This window comes from Oratosquilla oratoria, chromosome 44 (assembly GCF_046742065.1).
Source record: "Oratosquilla oratoria isolate Oo_2021 chromosome 44, ASM4674206v1, whole genome shotgun sequence".
Classification (NCBI taxonomy): Eukaryota; Metazoa; Arthropoda; class Malacostraca; order Stomatopoda; family Squillidae; genus Oratosquilla; species Oratosquilla oratoria.
In genome coordinates this window covers 16,700,831-16,725,137 of record NC_134820.1, presented here as the reverse complement: position 1 = coordinate 16,725,137, position 24,307 = coordinate 16,700,831, and the positions used below count along the sequence as shown (strand labels likewise).

At 43.8% G+C, this 24,307-nt stretch overlaps 1 protein-coding gene across 3 annotated transcripts in view; it reads left to right on the top strand.

Annotated features, from left to right (window-relative positions):
* Positions 1-24,307, top strand: part of LOC143022413 (uncharacterized) — a 670,196-nt gene that overhangs the window by 597,395 nt on the left and 48,494 nt on the right. For 2 of the 3 annotated variants that reach the window (XM_076180586.1, XM_076180585.1), the window contains exons 5-8: positions 5,903-6,075; positions 18,987-19,283; positions 21,421-21,610; positions 23,283-23,366. In XM_076180586.1, coding sequence (XP_076036701.1) covers positions 5,903-6,075; positions 18,987-19,283; positions 21,421-21,610; positions 23,283-23,366 — 744 coding nt within the window. The remainder of the gene's footprint in view (positions 1-5,902; positions 6,076-18,986; positions 19,284-21,420; positions 21,611-23,282; positions 23,367-24,307) is intronic. The other variant, XM_076180587.1, reaches the window with a different exon arrangement.

The following is a 24,307-nucleotide window of genomic DNA, read 5'->3' as shown; positions in this document are numbered from 1 at the left end:
CACACACACACACACACACACACACACACACACACACACACACTTAGACACAAGTCTCTACCCCGTCATTCATCACTATCCTACATGCAGGCCACATAGTCAAATATTCTTCTTCGTCTTCTTTCGTTTTTTTCTTACTTTCTTTTTCGCGGTTAAGAAGTCGACACTGAGTGTCGGATTCCTTCTTCTCCTCCTCCTCCTCTCGTCCTCCTCCTCCTCTTCCTTCTCCTCTGTCGCTCCTATTGCCTATATATTATCTTTACTCACCGCATCCAGAAACCGTCCCGTTGGTCTCTCTCTCTCTCTCTCTCTCTCTCTCTCTCTCTCTCTCTCTCTCTCTCTCTCTCTCTCTCTCTCTCTCTCTCTCTCTCTCTCTCTCTCTCTCTTCTCTCTTCCTCTTTTTTCTCCCTCTTTTTCTCCTATCTGGTGGTTTCATCTTCAGCATCCTCCTCCCGACATACACCTCATTTCTCCTTTATGTTTGATACGCAAAGTTTACAATCAATGTTAATGTCAGCCATTACACTGTATACGGACGCGTGACTTGAAAACTGACAAAGGCGATGAAGACAAAGCTAAGACGTGCACAGAGCAGAATCGAGAGACAGAAAGAGATTGACTTGGATGAGAGAGTAGACTGCATTGAAAGATATTGTGGAGGCGGTAAAGGAGAGGAAGGGGAATTGGACAGGTAAGATAGCGTGGTCTATCTAACCCTTTGAAAGACGACGTATAGGAGGTCTTAGGACCCCCATTCACGGTACGATCTGGTCTTCAGGCCGCCGGACAGACCTGGTCTGATCCGACCGGATTGGATCGTGTATGGGCTCATTTTGGAGCAGACCAGATCTGTCCGGCGGCCTCAAGACCAGATCGTAGCGTGGATGGGGTCCCTAAGCTAAAAGGAAAACGGGGGAAATAGAGAAGAGTAATAGGATTTCATCGGCGATAACCGGTGCTTCTATCCGAAGAGTTGGAGTCATAAAGATGGTAAAGAAGAGGTTTAAGAAGGGCTGGCAGAGGTAAAGAGGAGGTTTAAGAAGGGCTGGCAGAGGTAAAGAGGAGGTTTAAGAAGGGCTGGCAGAGGTAAAGAGGAGGTTTAAGAAGGGCTGGCAGAGGTAAAGAGGAGGTTTAAGAAGGGCTGGCAGAGGTAAAGAGGAGGTTTAAGAAGGGCTGGCAGAGGTAAAGAGGAGGTTTAAGAAGGGCTGGCAGAGGTAAAGAGGAGGTTTAAGAAGGGCTGGCAGAGGTAAAGAGGAGGTTTAAGAAAGGTCGGCAGAGGTAAAGAGGAGGTTTAAGAAGGCTGGCAGAGTTAAAGAGGAGGTTTAAGAAGGGCTGGCAGAGGTAAAGAGGAGGTTTAAGAAGGGCTGGCAGAGACAAAGAAGAGGTTTAAGAAAGGTCGGCAGAGGTAAAGAGGAGGTTTAAGAAGGGCTGGCAGAGGTAAAGAGGAGGTTTAAGAAGGGCTGGCAGAGGTAAAGAGGAGGTTTAAGATGGGCTGGCAGAGGTAAAGAAGGTTTGCCAGAAGTTAAAACCATAATTCTTTTTTGAGCGAATATCAATTTCTTATCATAAAGAATGCTACGTGACTCGGGTCCATAGGGATTTCACTAAACTCACTAAGGTATTTACTGAATAAAACTTATGCACTCAGTATCCCATACGGGGAGAGAGAGAGAGAGAGAGAGTGAGAAAGAGAGAAAGAGAGAGGGGGTGAGGGAGAGGAAGGGAGGTTGGAGGGGAGCTTCCTAAATTGGGAAATAGAGAAAGAGAGAGAGAGAGGAATGGAGGGTGGAGGGGAACCTTCTAAATTGGGAAATAGAGGAGGGTGAGATGCAAGCAAGGTCATCATATTAAGACAACAGGTCAGGACTCGCAGTAATGAATTTAAGTTGACAATTTTAGATCTAAGAAGGAAATAGACCAGAAGTGGTTTACTAATAGAGTGATCAACGAATGGAATAAACTTAGTAACCATGTACTGAGCGCTGAAACTCTCGGTTGTTTTATCAAGAAATGTTTAGACAACTTTATGGATGGGAATGATAGGTGGTAATGGACATGGAACTGCCTAGTGTAGGCTTTATGGTCTCTTGCAGCTTCCTTTATTTTCATGTTCTTATATATATATATATATATATATATATATATATATATATATATATGTGTGTGTGTGTGTGTGTGTGTGTGTGTGTGTGTGTATGTGTACATGTGTGTGCATACTATATATATATATATATATATATACACAGTATATATATATATATATATATATATATATATATATATATATATATATATATATATATATATATACAATATGGAAGCATGTATACATGTGATGGACGGGTTGTAGACCTGCATTTGGAAAGTGGACCTACATGCACATACATATCCAGATGCAAATGTATTCCAAATGCCTCTACTATACACCGCAGACGCGGCTCCTATTCCGTATGCACGAACATGCCCAGACGTTCCAACAAACACCCACAATGTCCACATCGTTCCCAGAATTCTGCGGACTCTGAGAGAGGGAGGAAATGGTCGTCTCGAGTAGAAAAGGGAGAGAGAGAGAGAGAGAGAGAGAGAGAGAGAGAGAGAGAGAGAGAGAGAAGGACATGGTGGAAAGGCTACACAATAGTAAATAGTTTAAGGAATTACCTGTTTTGTTTTGTTTTTAGGAATGGGCTTAGACCAAACCTTTGCCTTAGGTGCTTGGGCAGTCACAGGGAGTGAATGTACCCATAGCCCTCAGCATCGACCAGAACAGAAATTTCAAAGTTCGTTGTAGAAACAAAAGGAATACTTGATATAGCCTTGACCTCTTTATCATGGGATTCTGCTGTCAGCTGATTGACGTCAGAGCCTGACGTGAGATGGACATTTCCGAATTGTACAGATTCTGTTTTTTGTTTTTGTTTTTTGTTTTTTATGTCTATCCTATCCGCCCTTTCATCTTCAGATTAAAGGTTTTTCGTTCAACAACGAGCTTGTGCCCCATGGCACGGTCGGTATTAATTGAAAAATCCTAAAATAAATGGAAACCAAAGGTACTACCTCCTGGACACGAAGTCCGAGTTCGAGACGAAGAACACACGACCAAGGAGAACCAACAAGAAAACAAGAATGAGTGTCTTGGTCCCCCGGGGGATTCCCAGGTCGTCTCAGGTCACCCTCGGTTCCAAGGTGCCCAGAGGCCGTGGCGGAGGCGGAGTGGGAGCTTTCTGAAGGGCTCCTGAACTTGGAGGAATAGTATGTAAACTTCAGGAATGGTTTCTGAATGCAGTAGCGTGCGTGTTAAAGTAGATGTCCTCTTCGGATCTGCTTGTGACGTCATTGGAGGCTTAACCAGAAAGACCCAACGCAACATACTCTTCGTCTTCCTCCCCTTCTTCCTCCTCCTCCTCCTCCTCGTCTTCCTCCTCCTCGTGTCCATCTTTCCCCGTATCCGCGTCGTGAAGTGGAGGAGGGCTTTCTACGTCGGGTGGAGGTGCAGCGTCACCTGACAGCACCTCCCGGCACCTATTAAGCACCTCCCAGCAACTACTAAGCACCTCCCCCACGCCACCTGAAAGCTTCCCCGACGCCACGGCCTCGTGAGCGAAGTAACCTTCGCTTCACCTCCTCCTTCGTCACCTGAAAATGAGGTGAACGCTCATCAAAATGCTCAAGATTAATTGCTTCAAGAAGAAATCTCCATCCAAAGGTACCTGTTTATTAATTTACTTTTATTCATCTGTTCTTCATTTATTTACTTTTTATTTTTATTTTTTGTAAAGAAGAGAGTACAATACATGGGCTCAGCCCGAGAATAGCGTGGAAATTCAATAGAATCTTCCAAATTCATTTCTTCGCGAATTTTTCTATATAAATATATATATATATATATATATATATATATATATGTGTGTGTGTGTGTGTGTGTGTGTGTGTGTGTGTGTGTGTGTGTGTGTGTGTGTGTGTGTGTGTTTAATTTGTTCTTTCTCTTTTTTAATTTCTCAAATGAAAAGTAATGTACTATGTGTATTATGCATATGATCCACACAATTATAGGACTGCATACAAGATGTATTTTGCATGTTGTGCTGTGATTTTTAGCGTTTGCTGACAAATACAGTTGGAAGTATATTGCTTTGGTTTCAAGTCACCATCACTGCCACTGCATTGTTGCCAAACATTCTTCCCCTGGTTATTGTAAACCCTCCGTTGCGGCCACAAAACGCGTCTGTTTTTTCCGTAGCAAACAATATTTGCCAGACAGAAAACGCGAACTGAAAAAAGGCTTTTTTCTAAAAGAAAAGACTTTTCTTCAGATATGAGAAAGAACGATGGTTCTTGCTTGGAGCTGTTGCTGCTTTTGTTCATACCACTTCCTGCTTTTGCTGTTGCTGGTAATGTAAACTATCGTTCTACAGCAAAATTAATGTTCCAGTTATTCTTACTATACATGATTCCGTATTGCTATAATCATAAATTCTGACATATTTGTTCCTATCACTCACCTTCCTATCTCACTACCATGCAGTGGGAAGTGAAAAACCCCTGATAGGGCAAGCCCTGTCAGTTGTGGTAAGCCGCTTTTATTTATTTATTTATTTATTTATAATTATTTTTTATCTATCATTTATTATTTATTATTTATTGTTTATCATTCATTATTTATCATTTATTACTTATTACTTATTATTTATTATTTATTATTTATCATTTATCTAATTATTCTTCTTTCGACGTCAGGTCGCCTCCCTGTATCTATTTCTCCTGATCATATTCCTCAAAGATCCTGACGCTGAAATAGACATGGTACTATTACTATCATTACCATGACTACTAATACTATTATACTAACACCACCGTTACTATTACTGTACATCTACTATCACTATTTTTTCTTCATAGTTTTACCCCGACCTTCCTACGATGACACTCTTTACATATTTTGTTCTGGCTACCGTCACACCATTTCATTCAGCACAGAGGAAGGTCCTGTGCCTAAGCTAAGAGAACCCTAGCGACCTTATGCGTTACTGTTGATGGAATACTACGCCCAAGTCCTCCCGTATTGCACACACATTACTCACAGCTCCTCTCCTTCATTTGCATCGATCTCGACTTCGACTTTCTTAACCAATACATAACTTCCGGGTTAAGCGCCCTCTATGGCGTCCTCTCACGCGACGGAATAGCAGATCGATCCCTGGACTCGGTCATCGTTGGTCGGTGATGGCAAGACGCTCAGAGTCTCGGTCTGCAACATCTGAGTTGAGCAGATGCTTTTGGTCTTGTAGTACTCAACGTATGAGTGAATTCTCTCTCTCTTTCTCTCTCTATATATATATATCTATCTACTGTATATGTCTCTCTTCCCCTGTCTCTAGCTCTCTCCATCTCTCTCCCTCTCTCTCTCGCTCTCTCTCTCTCTCTCTCTCTCTCTCTCTCTCTCTCTCTCTCTCTCTATCTATCTCTCTATCTCTCTATCTATCTATCTATCTATCTCCCTTTCTCTTGCTCTCTCTCTCTCCCTCCCCCTCTCCCCCTCTCTCCCTCTTCCCCGTCACCTCTCTCTCTCTCTCTCTCTCTCTCTCTCTCTCTCTCTCTCTCTCTCTCTCTCTCTCTCTCTCTCTCTCTCTCTCTCTCTCCTGCTCTCTCCCTCTCCCCCGTCACCTCTTTCTCTATCTATCTATCTCTCTCTCTTGCTCTGTCTTTCTCCCTCTCCCTCTCCCCCTCTTTCCCTCTTTCTCTCCCTCTCCCCCGTCACCTCTCTCTCTCTCTCTCTCTCTCTCTCCCTCCCTCCCTCTCTCCCTCCCTCCCTCTCCCCCTCCTCTCTCTCTCTTTCTCTCTCCTTCTCTCTCCCTCTCCCTCTATCTCAACCCAAAACTAATGACGCCCTTTTCTGTTTCGACAGGTATGAAGAGCGACGCAAGCAGCACGCCCGCGGACAGCCCCGGCGTGACGCGTGCGGGCGCGGTGACGACCGTCACGACGGGCGGGAGCAGCACGACGGGCACGCCCGCGGGGAACGGGCGTAGCAGAGACTCCCTCGTCGTGGTCACGGCTGCCTCGTCCTCAGGTCACCAGGTAAGGTCATCGTCGATGATGTCATCGTCGTTGTCATCATCATCATCATCATCATCATCATCATCATCATCATCATCATCATCATCATCATCATCATCATCATCATCATGACCACCATTATCATCGTCATCATCGTTATCATCATCATCATCATGACCACCATTATCATCATCATCATCATAATCATCATCATCATCATGACCACCATTATCATCATCATCATCATAATCATCATCTTCATCTTGACCACCATTATCATCATCATCATCATCATCATCGTCATAATCATCGTCATCATCGTCATAATCATCATCATCATTATCATCATCATCGTCATCACTACCACCACTGTGATCATGATCATCATCATCATCGTCACCATCATCGTCGTCGCCACCATCATATTCATGCCTTCCATTGTATTTTTTTTTTTTTGGGGGGGGGAGGCCATGAACTGGTCATGACCTCGTTAAACATCCATCAAAATAAATCTGGTTCTTCAACCATGTCCCACAGAAAATGCCAAAGATAGTATCTCTTTAAAGAATAACAAATAATAATTAATTAATAGATAAGTGAATAAATTAATCAATTAATAAATCATGAATGATTAAAATAATAATAAAAGTAGAAATGTTGCTTAGCCCAAACTAACAAGTAAAATTGAAAGGCGATTTTAGAGAAATTACATATTTGGAAAAAAAGGAAGTTAACAATTAAAGAAGATCTGATTTGACGAAGACCCCGATGCCAATTAGAAACACAAATGAAATCAAAAGTGATTACCAGTCAAGAAAGAAAAACAAGAACACGAGAGACAGATAAGAAAGCGAAGGAAACGCGTACGAAGATTTCCAATCAAGAAGGAAAAGGGGGAGAATTCTACCTCATTAAGGAAAAACGCGAAATTTATATCAGACGAAGCGAAGGGAAGCGTATGGGAATTAGAGGAGAGACAGTCACAAATCGATGTTATTTTCGCGCAATTAACGTGGATGCTGGCTAATCATATAGAGAGGTTCAATGTAGTTATTGCAACCGCGCGCCAAAATTAGATCACGTCAAAAGAGCGATCCGCCAAATCATCCATTAAAAATAAAACAGAAATAGCAGATTGGCGCAATTGATAATAACAATGGGACAAGCGGATCAGAAAGAAAGGTTCGCGACAGATATTGCAACCGCGCTAAAATTAGATCACATCAAAAGAGCGACCCATCAAACCAATTGCGCAAACAACAAAACAACTTACCTGAGCTAGTTAGGTCACTAGACTCAGCTATCTGTGCACAGGGGGCAAAGGTGATGGCTAAAGCCCCAGCTAGACTCCTGGAGCAAATCTCATCATCTCAAACCGGAGAAGGGGAGGAAAAAAAAAAAAAAAAAGAGTAATTAAGTCTCATAAATCATATTATAATCGTGTATTACCACAGTTAAGGGGTTATCACACTGGGCTATTTTACCACCAACCTCCGATTTATCGGCGGTACCGCCAACCTCCAGCCCTTTTTCCGCCGTAAAATCACAATGGCATTTTTTTTTCTTTTTCAACAACATTACATAGAATGTCATTTGATATGCTGGATTTCTCTCTCCCTCTCTTTCTCTCTCTCTCTCTCTCTCTCTCTCTCTCTCTCTCTCTCTCTCTCTCTCTCTCTCTCTCTCTCTCTCTCTTTCTCTCTCCAGCATATGAGATTCTGCTCCAGGACTGAAAATCTGCTCCAAAAGTCGAGGGAAAAAATATCCCAGTTTGATAATGCTCTTAGGTAGACAGAAGACAGTGACCGACACTTGGACACAGTAGGTGAAATAATACCAAGAATTAGGTTCTCCTTAGTAACCCCATCCACGCTACGATCTGATCTTAAGGCCGCCAGACGGATCTGGCCTGATTCGACCAGATTGGATCGTGTATGGGCTCATTTTGGCTTGTCCGGTCGACAAATTAAATCACCTGACGGCACTCAGAATAAATGTATAATTTGTTGTAATAAAATCGCAAGACGACACGACGCCCTTCAGACTGTTCTTAGAAGGTGAGGAGCCTACGCCAGGAGGCGCTGAGAACCTGCGGCCGAAGCCGTCATCTTTGCCCTATTTATAAGCTTTAGGGACTATTGGAGCAGGTAATAACAGTCACTGCTGGGAATCGGAGAGGATTGCGAGATTCGAACCCAAAACTAAGCGAATGAGAGACCAAGCAGGGTGAGATTTAAGTGTGAGATTTTGATTTCAGGAGGAAAATCTCTCATTGTGGGGATGGGGGGGGACGAGAGACAAATTTTCACTCTCACGCGGGTGTCCTCTCGGCTCGTGTGGCCACGTCCCCTTCTCACGAACTCACGGGGACGTCTCACGAACTCACGGGGACGTCTCACGAAATGGGTAGGCATAATAGTCCCGATAGCTCCGTCATTCAGCTGAAGGGGATTCTTCTGTTTTCTGATTTTAACTTGTAGAAATGTTTCTTAGAATAACTAATGTAGGAGGACAAAAGATATGCTAAGCAACGTTTTTAAAGGTTTGTGCCTGTGTTTATGAAGGAGTGAGAGGACTCGAACCAGGTGCCCGTTCACTCGGTCCACCCCTAGCCCACTACAACCGTGAAACAACGTGAGAATGTGTGTGTGTGTGTGTGTGTGTGTGTGTGTGTGTGTGTGTGTGTTTGTGTGTGTGTGTGTGTGTGTAAAATCCGTAAGTCTTGTCTTCAGCCCCCCTCTCTATCTCTCTCTCTCTCTCTCTCTCTCTCTCTCTCTCTCTCTCTCTTTCTCTCTCTCTCTCTCTCTCCCTCTCTCCTTTTTCCCTTTCTCTCTCTCTTTCTCTCTCTCTCTCTCTCTCTCTCTCTCCTTTTTCCCTTTCTCTCTCCCTCCCTCTCTTTCCCCCTCTTCCTCTCTTTCCCGCCTCTCTCGCTCTTTCCTCTCCATCTCTTTCCCTCTCTCACTCTCTCTTTACCTCTCTCTTTTCCTCCCTCTCTCTTTCCCTCTCGCTCTCTTTCCCTCGATCTCTCACACCCCCCTCTCTCCCTTTCTCTCTTTCCCTCTCTCTATCTATCCCTCCCTCCACCCCTCCCTTCTCCTCCTCTCTCTCTCTCTCTCTCTCTCTCTCTCTCTCTCTCTCTCTCTCTCTCTCTCTCTCTCTCTCTCTCTCTCTCTCTCTCTCTAACTTATCATCCATCAAAGGACTCTTCCCTACTCCCTTGTTGCTTCTGTTGCCTCCGGCAGGAAACAGAGGGAAAAGACAGTAGTGGTGGAAGGGGGAGAGGGGGAGGGGGACGCTTCGCCCCCCCTTTCCCCCTTTTCAAGTGATTAAGCTCAGAAGTAGTTAAGTTGCCGGATTAAAGATTCAGGAAGTTGAGAACAAAAGAGCACTTTCATCCCAATCTATCCCTTCCCATCCCCCTCTCTACCAACCCTTCCTGTTTCCTCTCTTCTCTCTCTTTCTATCTATCTATCTATCTCTGTATCTCTTCCTCTCTCTGTCTCTCTCTCTTTGCCCCTCTCTCTCTTTCCCTCTCTCTCTCTTTCCTTCTCTCTCTCTTTCCCTCACCATCTCTTTCCTTCTCTCTCTCTTTCCCCCTCTCTCTCTTTCCCTTTCCCTCTCTCTCTTTTTCCCTCTGTTTTTCTCTTGGTCTCTCTCACTTCCCCCTCTCTCCCCCTTTCCCTCTATCTCTCTCTCCCTCCCTCCCTCCCTCCCTTCCCCTCCTTCCTCTCTCTCTCTCTCTCTCTCTCTCTCTCTCTCTCTCTCTCTCTCTCTCTCTCTCTCTCTCTCTCTCTCTCTCTCTCTCTCTTTCTCTCTCTATCTTTCTCTTTCTCTCTCTCAGACTGTGTGCGTGCGCGTGCGAGCTCCGGTATGTGTTCCTTTGTCTCCGTGAAGGAATGCACGTCCACGGATGCGTTGAATAGCGAGCGAGCATTCGTATTGGCAGGAGGGAGGTCAGACCCATGGATATCCAAAGCTGCAGATTGGAACAGCTGCTGCTGCAGCTGCTGCAGCTCCAATCACCGTAGCAGCAGCAGCAGCAGCAGCAGCTCCGGCATCGACAGCTGACTGGACGAAGGATGGATGTGATCGTAACAGTGGAATACTTTGTATGTGTGTGTGTGTGTCCGTGTGTATGTGTGTATGTGCGTGTGTTTGTGTGTGTACGCGCACTTCAGCTTCAGAATCACTTCCCTAAAGACCCTGAACTAATTTCAGGTCGACAAGGCACAGACCCCTACACCATCAGGAAAGGTCCTCAGGGTATTGAAAAAATATATATATATCAATGACGTCATTGTTTTGTCATTGTGACGTCACTGTCACGCTAGATAAGCCAAAAGTTCAATTTTTCTTCTCCCCTATGACGTCACCTCTCATGGGGGAAAGCTTCAGAAGGAATAAAATTGTCTGTTTATTACCTAAAGTTACAGTGGTTCTTAACCTTTTTTGGCAGCGACCCAAAATTATGCACAAATCAAGCATCGCGACCCAAGCCTACATAGATGTACGAATTGTCTTTACAAGTAATATGATTATGCTTTTAAAAGCGGGTTACAGAAACAAAATTACATGCTGGGATGTTTATTAATACAAGTAGCACATATAATTAACATTGATATATGAAAAAAAATACAGTATATAATTATGATATATTTGTAGTGGAAAAATAATTATTTTCTGCAAACCCTTAGCGACCCAATAAAATGGCTTGGCGACCCAAATTTGGGTCGCGACCCAGGGGTTAAGAACCACTGAGTCCTAAACGAAACAGCAAAGATGCCTTTATTTATTTATTTATTTTATTTATTTGTTTGTTTATTTATTCTTATTCATTTGTTTATGTATTTATTTTTATTTATTTGTTTTTATTCATTTGTTCATTTATTTGTTCTATTTTTGTTATTTATCTATTTATCTTTATCTATTTATTTATTCTATTTTGTTTATTTGTCTATTCATTTTTATTTATTTTGTTTATTTATTTATTTTTATTTATTTATTTTTATCTATTTGTTCATTTATTTATTTTATTTTTTGTTTATTTATTTATTTTATTTATTTATTTATTTTTATTTATTCATTTATTCGTTTATTTTTTGGCAGGGGAGGTAGAGAGAGGGAAGGGAGACTATCACATACACAATGTTAGATTCTTGGAAATCTTTGAATACAAGATCTGGAACAAAGAAATCCATTTCACTGCAAAATGAATTACGAATAATAAGAAATGAAGTAGAATATAATGATAAAATAGAATAAAATGGCAAAATAAATTAGCAAAATTGAGAATAGACAATCAGAAGACTATAAAATGGGGGAATGGAATATTTGCGAAAGCGAAAGGGGAAAAAGGTCGAAAGATACAAAGGATTACAAAGGAAGAGCAAGGCGACTGGAGACCTTTTGGTCCACAACTAGGTCGGATGCTGAAGAAAAATAACTGAATAAATAAAATGTATAAATAGATAATTGGCAATGGAAAACATGTAAACACATATCACTAAACATAAGGGAGGCATTTCACTAATGGCCTACGAGATTGTAAAAGAAAAAAAGAAAAAAAAAATCGAGGATCCACTGCAGGACCACAGACCTAGCCCCAAAAGGAAGATACAGCCTTAGTATTTCACAACTTTGGCTTAATATAACTTGGTAAGACTGTATCCATTGTACACACACACACACATATATACATGCACACGCGACTTGACGGCGCAGTTGTAGCGTTCGCAACCGCTGCTACAGTGGCCCGAGTTCAAATCCCGCCCAGGGTTGAAATTACTTTAGTATTGCTGTGCAGCGAGTCGTTACTCCAACTCGTAGGCGGGGAGTTGGGTGTGTTCGTGCGTGTAAGGTCACAGCAGTACTCATAGCTCGGTCATATATGAGCTCTGAGCTCTCTTCCGGAAGGGTAATAGCTGTCAATCACGAGTCCAACACGTGATCCAAGACCGTGGTGAATCACACGACGGCACAGTTGTACCGTTCTCGACCACAAATTCAGCTGTCCGAGTTCGAGTGCTGCCCAGGGTTGGAAAAAAAATATAGCATCGCTGCATTGCGAGCCGTCACTCCACCTCTGGTGGGCAAGGAGTCAGGTATGTGCATGTGTCTGTAAGGCACAGCATTACCTGTAGATTGGGCCAAATGAGCTTGAGCTCTCATCCGGGAGGGAAATAGATGTCGATCACGAGTCCAACACGTAATCTAGGACCATAGTGAATCTCTCTCTCTCTCTCTCTCTCTCTCTCTCTCACACACACACACACACACACACACACACACACACACACACACACACACACACACACACACACACACACACACACACACACACAATAGCGTTATTCAGAACCGTGAAAGAAATGGACAAAACCGACAAAGAATTCTTTTTTTTTCTTAGTTTGGGATCAGAGGGAAGCCAGAGGACACAGAAAAGGACTCAAAAAAAGACCAATTCTTTAAAACGAATGGAAAAAATAATTTCTTCTTCTTCTTCTTTGGCGTGACTCCACAGCTCCTCCCCATCCCGAAAGCCCCCCAAGACATTAACCCCCACTCCCAAATAACCCGACTTAGTATCCTCCCTTTAACCTCGAAGTTTACACCCACTCTCCCTTTAACCCCCTTATCCCCCCAAACCCATAACCAGTTTCCAGAATGAATAGGAACTCCCCCCATTCCCTATAAAAGGGGGGAGGGAAGGCGGGGGAGGGGGGGCGACATCCCCTGAGAGGCTAATGGACCCCAAACTTCCTGAATGGCACTGTGCCACCTTGGATGACCCTTTAAGGGTTCGCTGGAACGGACTCGATGGCCCTGACGTTTCCGGAAGTGGAGTCGAGGGGTCCGGCGGCGTTCCGGATCGCGGAACTCCGGATGGTCTCCCACGCCTCCGGTGTGCGGCGAGGAGAGTTCCCGGAACTGAAAGTGTCCGGGTAAGTCTATGTAACGGATTTAACGAATTGTCCGGGGAAGTTTATGTAACGGATTTAACGAATATGTTCGAGAATGAAGACAAGAGGCGCTTGTAGCCTCGAAGGAAGTCTGAGGCGGGAGTGAGACGGATTAAAAAAATGATGAGCATCCTTTTCTTGATTGGAGATAAATCTCCATTCGTAAAGGAATGCTACGTGCCCCTGGTCCATAGGGGTGTCATTAAGCTATTAAGATAATGACTGCATGCAATTTATGCATTGGGTATTCCATATAAAGGAGGAGGAAAAGGAACAAAAGGAGGAGGACAAAGGAAAATGGAGGAAGACGAGGAAGAGAAGAAAGAGGAAGGAGAGGAAGAATAAAAATGGAGGAAAACGAGAAAGAGAAGAAAGAGGAGGAGGAAAAGGAACAAAAGGAGGAAGAATGAAAATGGAAGAAGACAAGGAAGAGAAGAAAGAGGAGGAGAAAGAAGAAAAGGAAAATAAAGGAAGACGAGAAAGAGAAGAAAGAGGAGGAGTAAAAAGAGTAAGAAAAGATGGGGAGAGAAGAGGAGGAAGAAGAAGAAAAATGGAGTAAAACGAGGAAGAGGAGAAAGAGGAGAAGGGAACGGAGCAATAAAAAAAATGAGAGAGAAGAGGAGGAGGAGGAGGAGGAGGAAGGGGGAAAAAGGGAAATAGAGGAAAACGAAGAAGAGGAGAAATAGGAGGAAGAAAAGGAGCAAGAAAAGAAAGTGAGAGAGAAGAGGAGGAGGAAGAGGAAAAATAGAGGAAAAACGAGGAGGAGAAAGAGGAGGAAGAAAAAGGAAGAGAGGAGTAGGAAGAGGAAGAGCACAAACCCTACCGATCACAAATGAGCAATTACAGCTGTTTACGAAGAATGACACGTACGCAGCTGCAGTGCCATTCCTAACCTTTGACACCTGTCCCTATCGTGATAGGAACACATGCACAGAGTCATCTACCAGTTGCAGCATGTGTTACTTTGTGCCTGTAGACATTGACACTCGTATCTGCAGTGTGTGGTAGTTATACAAGTAATTAGACCTTCTGTGGCCTATGGCTTTCATCTCTACATCCTCTGGGTTTCAAGGTTACAGTGTTGGGTCACTCATAGCCTGTGGCACTCAGGATCGTAGCGAACTTGAAGGCTTTTGGTCCCCACTATCTTTCAAGGTTACAGTGTTGGGTCACCTACAGGCTGTGGCACTCAGGATCGTAGCGAACTTGAAGGCTTTTGGTCTCCACTGCCTCTCAAGGTTACAGTGTTGGGTCACCTATAGCCTGTGGCACTCAGGATCGTAGCGAACTTGAAGGCTTTTGGTCCCCACTGTCTTTCAAGGTTACAGTGTTGGGTCACCTAGAGCCTGTGGCACTCAGGATCGTAGCGGACTTGAAGGCTTTTGGTCCCCACTGTCTTTCAAGGTTACAGTGTTGGGTTACCTATAGCCTGTGGCACTCAGGATCGTAGCGAACTTCAAGGCTTTTGGTCCCTACTGTCCTTTAAGGTTACATTGTTGGGTCACCTATAGCCTGTGGCACTCAGGATCGTAGCGAACTTGAAGGCTTTTGGTCCCCATTGTCTTTCAAGGTTACAGTGTTGGGTCGCCTATAGCCTGTGGCACTCAGGATCGTAGCGGACTTGAAGGCTTTTGGTCCCCACTGTCTTTCAAATTTACAGTGTTGGGTCACCTAGAGCCTGTGGCACTGAGGTCGTAGCGAACTTGAAGGCTTTTGGTCCCCACTTTCTTCCAAGGTGTTGGGTCACTCATAGCCTGTAGCACTCTGGATCGTAGCGGACTTCAAGGATTTTGGTCCCCACTGTCTTTCAAGGTTACCGTGTTGGATCACCTATAGCCTGTGGCACTCAGGATCGTAGCGGGCTTGAAGGCTTTTGGTCCCCACTGTCTTCCAAGGTTACAGTGTTGGGTCACCTAGAGCCTGTGGCACTCAGGATCGTAGCGGACTTGAAGGCTTTTGGTCCCCACTGTCTTTCAAGGTTACAGTGTTGGGTCACCTAGAGCCTGTGGCACTCAGGATCGTAGCGAACTTGAAGGCTTTTGGTCCCCTCTGCCTTTCAAGGTTACAGTGTTGGGTCACCTATAGCCTGTGGCACTGAGGTCGTAGCGGACTTGAAGGCTTTTGGTCTCCAATGTCTTTCAAGGTTACAGTGTTGGGTCACCTAGAGACTGTGGCACTCAGGATCTTAGCGGACTTGAAGGCTTTTTGTCTCCAATGTCTTTCAAGGTTACAGTGTTGGGTCACCTGGAGCCTGTGGCATTCACGATCGTAGCGGACTTGAAGGCTTTTGGCCTCCACCGTAGCCTGTGGGACCCATGTTCATACTCATGGCAGTGAAATCCACATATTCTGGCACTCGCTCAAGAGTCTTTGTCACAAAGGCACCAGAATCTTCCGCTCCAGTCGGGGTATGGAAGCGAAGGATTTTCTGGAAATGGAAAAAGACTTCTTTCAATAAGACTTTCTCTTTTGCCCGATCTGGAAGAAAAAGCTCTGAATGGATGAAGAGACAATCAAAAAGTTTCGTCCCCTGCTGCAAAAATTGGTCGAATTATTAAAGGCGTCTGGGTGAACGAAAGCAAATGGGAAACGAAGCTCGATGAACGAAAAAGGGAAGTAAACATCCACAAACTCCCGATCGAATGAAAAAAAATGAATGAGTAATTAACGCTGCAGCGAGTAAAGAGGTTATGGACCTATTAGACCCCCTGAAAACGATGGCATACTTTTTCTATTATATTATGATCAAGTACAGGCGATTCAATTCACCTATGTGGTGACCCTCAAAAGGGTCTCGGTCGGTCGAAGTCCCTTTCAACCAGGAGTCCCCCTCCCCTACTCAAAACTCTCCCTCCCACGCAGTGGGAAGTGAGAAACCCTTGGAAGAGCAAAGCCCTGCCAGTTGCGGCGAGACACTTTTTTTAAGGCCGACTTCGGGTCGCGTCCCCGCTTGGCCAGGGCGATTGAGAACCAACGTAGCAAGCCCATAGTGGATCCCAATAATCGAACTCACGACCACCTGGTCATAAGTTCAAGACGGTATCACCTGTACTTGGTAGGAACAAAATATGGGAATTCCATCACCTTAATGATGGGGGTGATTCCTCAACTTGTTTCTCGTCACGTATCCCCCATACTTATGAAGTGCTGTTCTTCAACTTCGCTGAGACTTCTTCAACACTTAATTAGATCACTAAGCACCCACTAACTACCACTAGTTTTTGACTTGTGGACCCACCAGGAGCTCGTTGGACCCCCCAGGGGGTCCATGGACCACTGGTTGTGAACCATTGGGTCAGAGAAACTTCAAGAACCATCCTGAAGGAGGAAGACCCGTCGAAGAAGCAGATCCCCAAGTCATTTGCGATCACGATTTCGTTAAGCCTCAGTCTTTGAGAATGAATATGTAGTCATTTTAGCCATGAAAATATAGTCTTTGAAACTAAGGATATATTCTTTGACACCCCGGAAATTGAAGCTATAAGCTTTGAGACTGAAAATAGTCTTTTGGACCCTAAAACTATAGTTTTGGAGACCCTACAAATATAATCATTTAAACCCTGAAAATAAAAGCTTTGAGACTGAAAATATAGTCTTTGATACCCTGAAAATAATCTTTAAAACCCTTTATATATAGTCTTTGATACCCTGAAAATAGTCTTTAAGACCCTACATATATAGTCTTTGAGACTGAAAGTAATCATGAAGACTCTGGAAACATATTATATCAGAGGAAAAGATCTGAAGAAGAGTATTACCACGAGTTGATAAGAGCTGAAGATAAATGAGAGTGATTCGACAGCGAGCTTATCCCCTTCCCCTCTCCCTCCCCCTCCCCCATCCATTGTTATGACGAAAAGAACATTAACTTATTAAGTAAATGAGGGAGAAGGAAGTAGAGAATGAGGGAGAGGGGGAGTAGGGGCTAGAGGAGGGTGAGGAGGTGTTAGAGGAGTGGATGAGGGAGAGAGGAAGAGGAGTTGGAGAAGTAGGGGCAGGAAGGCATTATCAAGAGATAAAGGCAATTGAGAGGAAAAGGAGTTAGGGGAAGAGGGGGAGAAGGGGAAGAATGGACGTGAAAGAGGGGAAGAGAGGAGATAAAGAGAAAATCCCCTTTTTGGAAGAGATGAGGGGGTATTGGAATTGGAGTGAGGATTTAACTGTGTTATGGGAAACCAGGTAGCATGATTCATCAAGTGGAGAGAGAGAGGAGAGAGAGAAAGAGAGAGAGAGAGAGAGAGAAAACTAAGGCTCGTTTCACACGTATCGATTTTTCGCTATGCGCCGTCCACGACACGACGTCGTACTATCAAATAACCATGGGCATCTATAGACGCCTTCACACGTGGTCGTGACGTATAAAAGCATCCGCAGACACCCATGGTTTTTTGAGAGCACGACGTCGTGTCGTGGATAGCGCACGGCGAAAAGTCGATACGTGTGAAATGAGCCTTAGGGGGGGTGCAGGATAAAGATCCCGTTTTCTTCCAGTCACGTCCTCCGGCTGAATAAAATCGCGTGGCGCCGTGCCCAGAGCAAGACTGGAAAATATCTCGCCATGCCCTTTGGCCTCTCTGAAATTCAAAAAAAAGTAAATAAATGAATAAATAGATAGATAGATAAATAGATAGAAGCTATAATAACTATAACGATAATAATAATGATGATGATGATGATGATGCTGATGATTGATGATGATGATGATGATGATGATGATGATGATGATGATGATGATGATGATGATGATGATGATGATGATGATGATGATGATGATGATGATGATGACGATGATGATGCTGATGATTGATGATGATGATGATAGTAATAATAATGGTAATAGTAATGCTTATAATAACATTAACAATGATAATTACAATAACCACAATAACAATATTATTGATAGTGACAATGGCAATTATAATAATAATAATAGTATTAATAATGCTCAATGATAGTAACAGTAACAATTACTAATACCAATAACAACGAAAACGATAATAATGATAATAAAGATATACGAAATACCCTCCTTCCTTTGACTGTGGAAACGTAACCTCAGATCGCCGCTCTGCCTGTCTGTCTGTCTGTCTGCCCTTTGTTGCCAGATCTGCATGGGAGGGATGAGGGGGGAGGGGGGATGTCACGCGCGGGGGGAGGGGGGGATGAGTTCCTATAGACCTGATGACCTTCCACAGTGTTGGCGTGTTGCCCGCTTTGTGGTGGTGATGGCGGCGGTGATGTTGGTATGGTACCACTGTAACAAAATAATTTAATGCGTTAGAATCGTCGTCATGTACGGGTGGGTTGTCAGAAGGATTGTGATAAAAATGCGGAGAGAGAGAGAGAGAGAGAGAGAGAGAGAGAGAGAGAGAGAGAGGGAGAGAGAGAGGGAGAGCAAAGGCCAGTTGTTACTAAATCGGTAGAACCCTTTGATGTATTTTTCCCCATCGCCCTTTGTCCGTCTCCCCCCCTCCCCCCACCCACGGAGCAAAACCAGCTGTCGTAGTAACTGCAGTGGGAGCAGGACCACCTGCAGTGGTACTAAAACCAGCTGCACGGATAGACATCAAGTCTCTGTGAAGGTATAAAGCATAACAGAATTTTTTTTTTTTTTTTTTTTTTTTTTTTTAGGTTGGCGGAAGCTCCCTATGTCTCCTTTCTCACTCGAGGCCCCTTTAAGAAATTTTGTTTTTTCTTTTTTCAAAATAGTTCGTAAAGGGAATCTAATACACAGTTCAATACACTTTACACAAAGCAAGGTAGGCGTGGCTTTTCTTTCATTCTCAAGATAGTCGGTGACCTCCGAAGGCCACCGTACCTGTCCAGATCGTAATGCCCATTCCCCTCTCCTACACCCCCCTCCCCCCCTCCCCTCTCCCCTTCTTCACCCCCCTCCCCCCTCCCCTCTCCCCTTCTTCACCCCCCTCCCCCTTCCTTTGTCAACGTCTCCACCGATTTCTCTTCCCCTCACAGGCCAAGCTAATCCACGACCTCGACTCGGAGTGTGACTGTCAGAGCTACGGCCCCGAGTACGACTACCAGCTGGATGGGCTGATCCTGGACTACTCTTGCCTGGATGGCAACTGCCACCACGCCCACAGCGGCGTGGGCGGTTGTGGGGGTGGTGTTGGAGAAGGAGGAGGAGGGGAAGGGGGAAGAGGAGGCGAGAACCACATTTGCGGCCTCGACATCTCATTGAGCCCCGAAGACGAGGACCTGAAGTTCCCTCGAAGTGTCTCTGTCACTCTTCGAGATCGACTGCCCACAAAGGTAATCATGAAGGTTGGGGGTGGGGGGTGCTTGTCCAGGGCGTCTGGGTGAGGGTTCTCAACTGAGTTGAAGGAAGACTTTAGGCTCTGTAGGCGTTAGGGAAGGCTTCCGATAACGGTGCCTTTGACCACTAGGCATTGATGATTGTTACCTACAAAAGAAACGTTTGGTTTATTTTTTGTACGTGTGTGTGTGTGTGTGTGTGTGTGTGTGTGTGTGTGTGTGTGTGTGTGTGTGTGTGTGTGTGTGTGTGTGTGTGTGTGTGTACAATTATCTATAGTGAGGTAGAGTGAAATATATAGAGGGAGACTATATTCTTTAAAAGGCTAACACGGTAGAAAGAAGGAGAGAAACAGAGAGAGAGAAAATATATAGAGGGCGACAACAGTCTTTAAGGGCTAATACGTAGAGAGAGAGAGGAGAAGGGAGAGAGAAAGGAGAGAGAGAGAGAGAGAGAAGGAAGGAGTTGGAGAACTAGGACTAGGATAAGGGGGGGCGGGAGTAAGAGCCAAATAAAGAAAGAGAAACAAAATCAAAGTCACTGTATCACTTGAGAAGTGAACCTGGAATCAAGAACAAAACGAAACCTTGGTTTAACCTCTTTTTATTTATGTATTTTATTTGTTATTTTTACATTATTATAGTTTTAATTTATTATTAACATTTTTTTTTTTTTTTTTTTTTTTTTTTTTTTTTTGCATCCGACCTAGATATGGATCAAAAGGTCTCCTGTCGGCATGCTCCGCCTTTAATGCCATTGAATATATCCTAGCTGCCACCAAACGATCCTATTCATCCGGGGATGCCGGGCCTTAGGTGGATCAAAGTGTTTGTTACGGAATTTTCGTGCAAGATATGAAAGAGGTTGGGAACGTCAGACTAAGGAGAGAGAGATTTGTTTTCTTTCATTACCACACACGAAAATAAACATTTCATTCTATGAGTTCCTTTGCCTTACAGAATGTGTACACGCGTGTGTCCTTGTGTGTGTGTGTGTGTGTGTGTGTGTGTGTGTGTGTGTGTGTGTGTGTGTGTGTGTGTGTGTGTGTGTGTGTGTGTGTGTGTGTGTGTGTGATTCACCACGGTCTTGGATCACGTGTTAGACTCATGATCGACAGCTGTTTCCCTCCCGAAAGAGAGAAAGAGAGAGAGAGTGTGTGTTTGTGTGTGTGTGTGTGCGTGTGTGTGTGTGTGTGTGTGTGTGTGTGTGTGTGTGTGTGTGTGTGTGTGCGTGTGTGTATGTTTACATCTCATCCTTTCCCCATGACTGCTAATGTTAAAGTACATACAAACCAATTAAACAAGTTATTTGCACACTTAAGAATGTTTTGATACTAAAGATAGCACTTGTAAAGACATCTTTAAAGGGTGTATATGATTAAATATTCAAAAACAAAATGTGTGTGCGCGTGCGTGTGTGTGTGTGCGTTGCGGATGTGTGTGTGTGTGTGTGTGTGTGTGTGTGTGTGTGTGTGTGTGTGTTTACATAATTGTAGTATACAGGAAAGGAGTAACGCTCGTTTGATCCCGTCTTCTACTCTCCAATTTATCATGCCTAACCTCAAAATCGTGTGTGTGTGTGTGTGTGTGTGTGTGTGTGTTTGTGTTTGTGTGTGCATGTGTGTGTTTGTATGTGTGTGTGTTTGTATGTGTGTGTGTTTGTATGTGTGTGTGTGTGTGTGTGTGTGTGTGTGTGTGTGTGTGTGTGTGTGTGTGTGTGTGTGTGTGGAAAATGCGGTCTACCACAGAAATGACAACATTTCAGAATGATGCGGTCAAGTATCATATGTGAACCACACTCAGAAACTAAAATGTTTCGATCTCTGTTGTGCCGTTTCTGCAGTTAAATATGAACTTTTTCTTAGGCGTTCGTTCACTCAGTATATATTCTCTTTGTGGAGTAAAACGTCCCTCCACCTGGAACAAAACCCTTAACTGAAGTAAACGTTTTCCATAAAGAAAGCCGATGATGTTGTAGGGCAGCCATGGGTACTTGTTCTCAGAACAGGTGTTCTGTGTATAGAGACATAACCCTCCCTCCCCCACTTTTTTTTTTTTTTTTAATCCAACCTCATTATGGAAAGGTGTCTGGATTCTTTGTCATTGCTGAGTCACTTATACCACTGTACCATTCCAGGAAGTGCGAGAGAGCGGTGACGGCGCCAGCGGAGGTGGTGAAGAAAACAGAGGCGGGGGAGGTGGAGATGGAAGCGGCGAGGGAGGAGGAGGAGGAGGAGGAAGCGGCGGGAAGAAGCGGCCCAGCAGCCAACCAGTGCAGTTCAACCCATGTGACTTTAGTCCCCCACGTCCCGCTCAGCCCAACGCAGGTAACACAAGACCCTTCGAACCTGGCCTCACCTTGGCCTTCGTATCGCCTTGCCCAGCCTCACTTAACGCTGGCCTCAATGTTCTCCTTGGCCTCAGCCCTAACCTTAGTGGTCTCTCTACCTTGCTCGTTTCCTTTTCGCCCGACAAAAGCTGCCGGACTTCTCTTCATGCTTTTCGTTCACTTCTCTTCATGTTGGCCTTCCTTGTGGTGTTCTTATAATAAGTGTGCTTAAACTGTTTTGTGTTCCCCCGAGTTTGAGTAACTACTAACGATCTACCCACCCTTAGTGGGAGAGTACCCTAACCTTTGTAGGGCAATGGACAAAGATCTTAACAAAGGGCACCTACAGTCTCCTCGTGGGTTCTGTAACTTTGAATAAATTCAGTGGCAAGAAACTGAAAAATGATGAATATCTCAGTAACATTTCAGTATATAAAGTAGGGCAAGCACACCCAGTAAGAGAGTGGGTATGGTCAGCTACCCCTCAATCTCTTGGAGATACGATTATTGGCTGTGAAACGAAATCTGAACTGTGAGACGAAATCTGAGCTCTTTTAAAAGCTTTATGCCCCCCTCTCTCTCCCCGGCAGAGCATTGAAAGTATTGGTACCCTCCAACTTATACAATCACTCACAGGATTAAGAATATACATATTCGTTGAAAAATAAACATACATGTACTTCCAAAAAAAATTGTGTTTAAACATTAAAATCATGCGGTACAGCACATAAAAATCAACACTGATACTCAGTTTAGTTGTGTTTATTTATTGATGGTAAGTCATAACATAAATACATTAGCATTGTGGTCCCAGTACAACTCTAAGCCCTTAGGCTGTTGCTCAGCGTGCCCGCGTAATGTAAATGTAGTACAGCTTCATTGCTTTCGTCCGAAAACCACATAAGTAAACATTTACAAATTTTCAGCAAAATTATTTTACTTTTACTCATAAACAATTGTCATATTTTTGTCAATGGATAAATAGGTAGAGAGTGAATATGGACGTATATAGTTATGGTGTTGTTTGTTAACAAATGCGTAAAAGTAGTAGATGTTGATGGCAGAATTTGTAAGCATTTATGTTGTGGTTTCTGTAAGGATGCCCATAACATCAAGGTCTTTGCCTCCGTTGCCCTTGCCCCAATTAATCAATGTGCATTGCATCGTCCTCCACTCCCGTTGCCCCGCTGTGTGGTGTTGCTTTGCCCACATCTCGGCTACCCTTTGTATATCTCAAGTGTACAATGGCATTCAACCTGATTGTACATGGGTACGTTCTCTATAGTTCCCAGCCGTTCATAGAAAACGACTCTTTTTGACGAGTTACAGGGCTGACTTTAAAAAAGGAGGATACTTCTCTGACTGTTTACCTCCAAAATAATAAGGTTGAATGTTTGTACAATGGAAGACAAGATCAAAATCGCCCTTCCTGAATTTAACTATTCAAACAGAAATCTTAATAAAATGAATGTAATAATTTTAACCAATCATTTATCTCATATTTTATTTATTTATTCTTATTTATTGTTTTGGAATATTATTCTTATTTACTGTTACTGTTAGAATATGTGGAAGCCATATTTGAATAGTTAAGTTCAGAAGAGTGAAGGACTTTTCTCCCACTGTACGAGCCCTCCCCCATGCCTCCCCCACTCCCTCCACCCTTACAGGCTGCCGTCCGGAGACAGACCTGTTCATAGGACTTGCCAAGATCCCGGAAGGACGCTGTGAGGACATCTACGCTTCCTCCAGTGGTAAGTTACCAACCCTCACGGTGTCTTCTTTACACTCACGAGAGTGTGCACACGCACGCACACACACACACACACACACATGGAGTTTCATGTGTGGGTGTGAAAGGTTAAAGTATTATCTATAGATCAGGGCATGTGAGCTCTGAGCTCTCATCCGGGAGGGTAATACAGTACCTGTCGATCACGAGTCCAGTACGTGATCCAAGACCATGGTAATTAATCAAACATACACACATACGTTGGTCAGACCAACTTGGTGGATATACATCATATATACATACATATACCAAGGACTCTTTCCCCCTTACAAGGGAGGTAGCCAAAATCAAAAGACATAATTCCACTCCCACCCATTCCACTCCTCCCACCCACTCCACTCCCACTCACCACCACTCCTCCCTCCTTCCCATCTTGGCTCATAATATTCCTAGTACTAATATAGTACTCCTAGTACTACTATAGTACTCCTATTACTACTATACTACTATAGTACTCCTAGTACTACTAGAGTACTCCTAGTACTACTAGAGCACTCCTATTACTACTAGTACTAATAGAATACTACTAGTACTAATGGAAAACAATTACAACTAAAGTAATATTAGTACTACTAGAGTACTACTATTACTAGAGTACTCCTAGAGTACTTGTAGTACTAGAGTACTACTAGTACTAGAGTACTAGTACTACTAGAGTTCAAGTACTATTAGAGTACTAGTACTACCAGAGTATTACTAGTACTACTAGAGTACTAGTACTACTTGTGTAGTAGTACTACTAGAGTGCTATTAGTACTACTAGAGTACTCCTAGTACTACTAGAGTACTCCTAGTACTACTTAAATACTCCTAATACTACTAGAGTACTCCTAGTACTACTAGAGTATTACTAGTACTACTAGAGTACTCGTAGTACTACATGAGTACTCCTAGTACTACTAT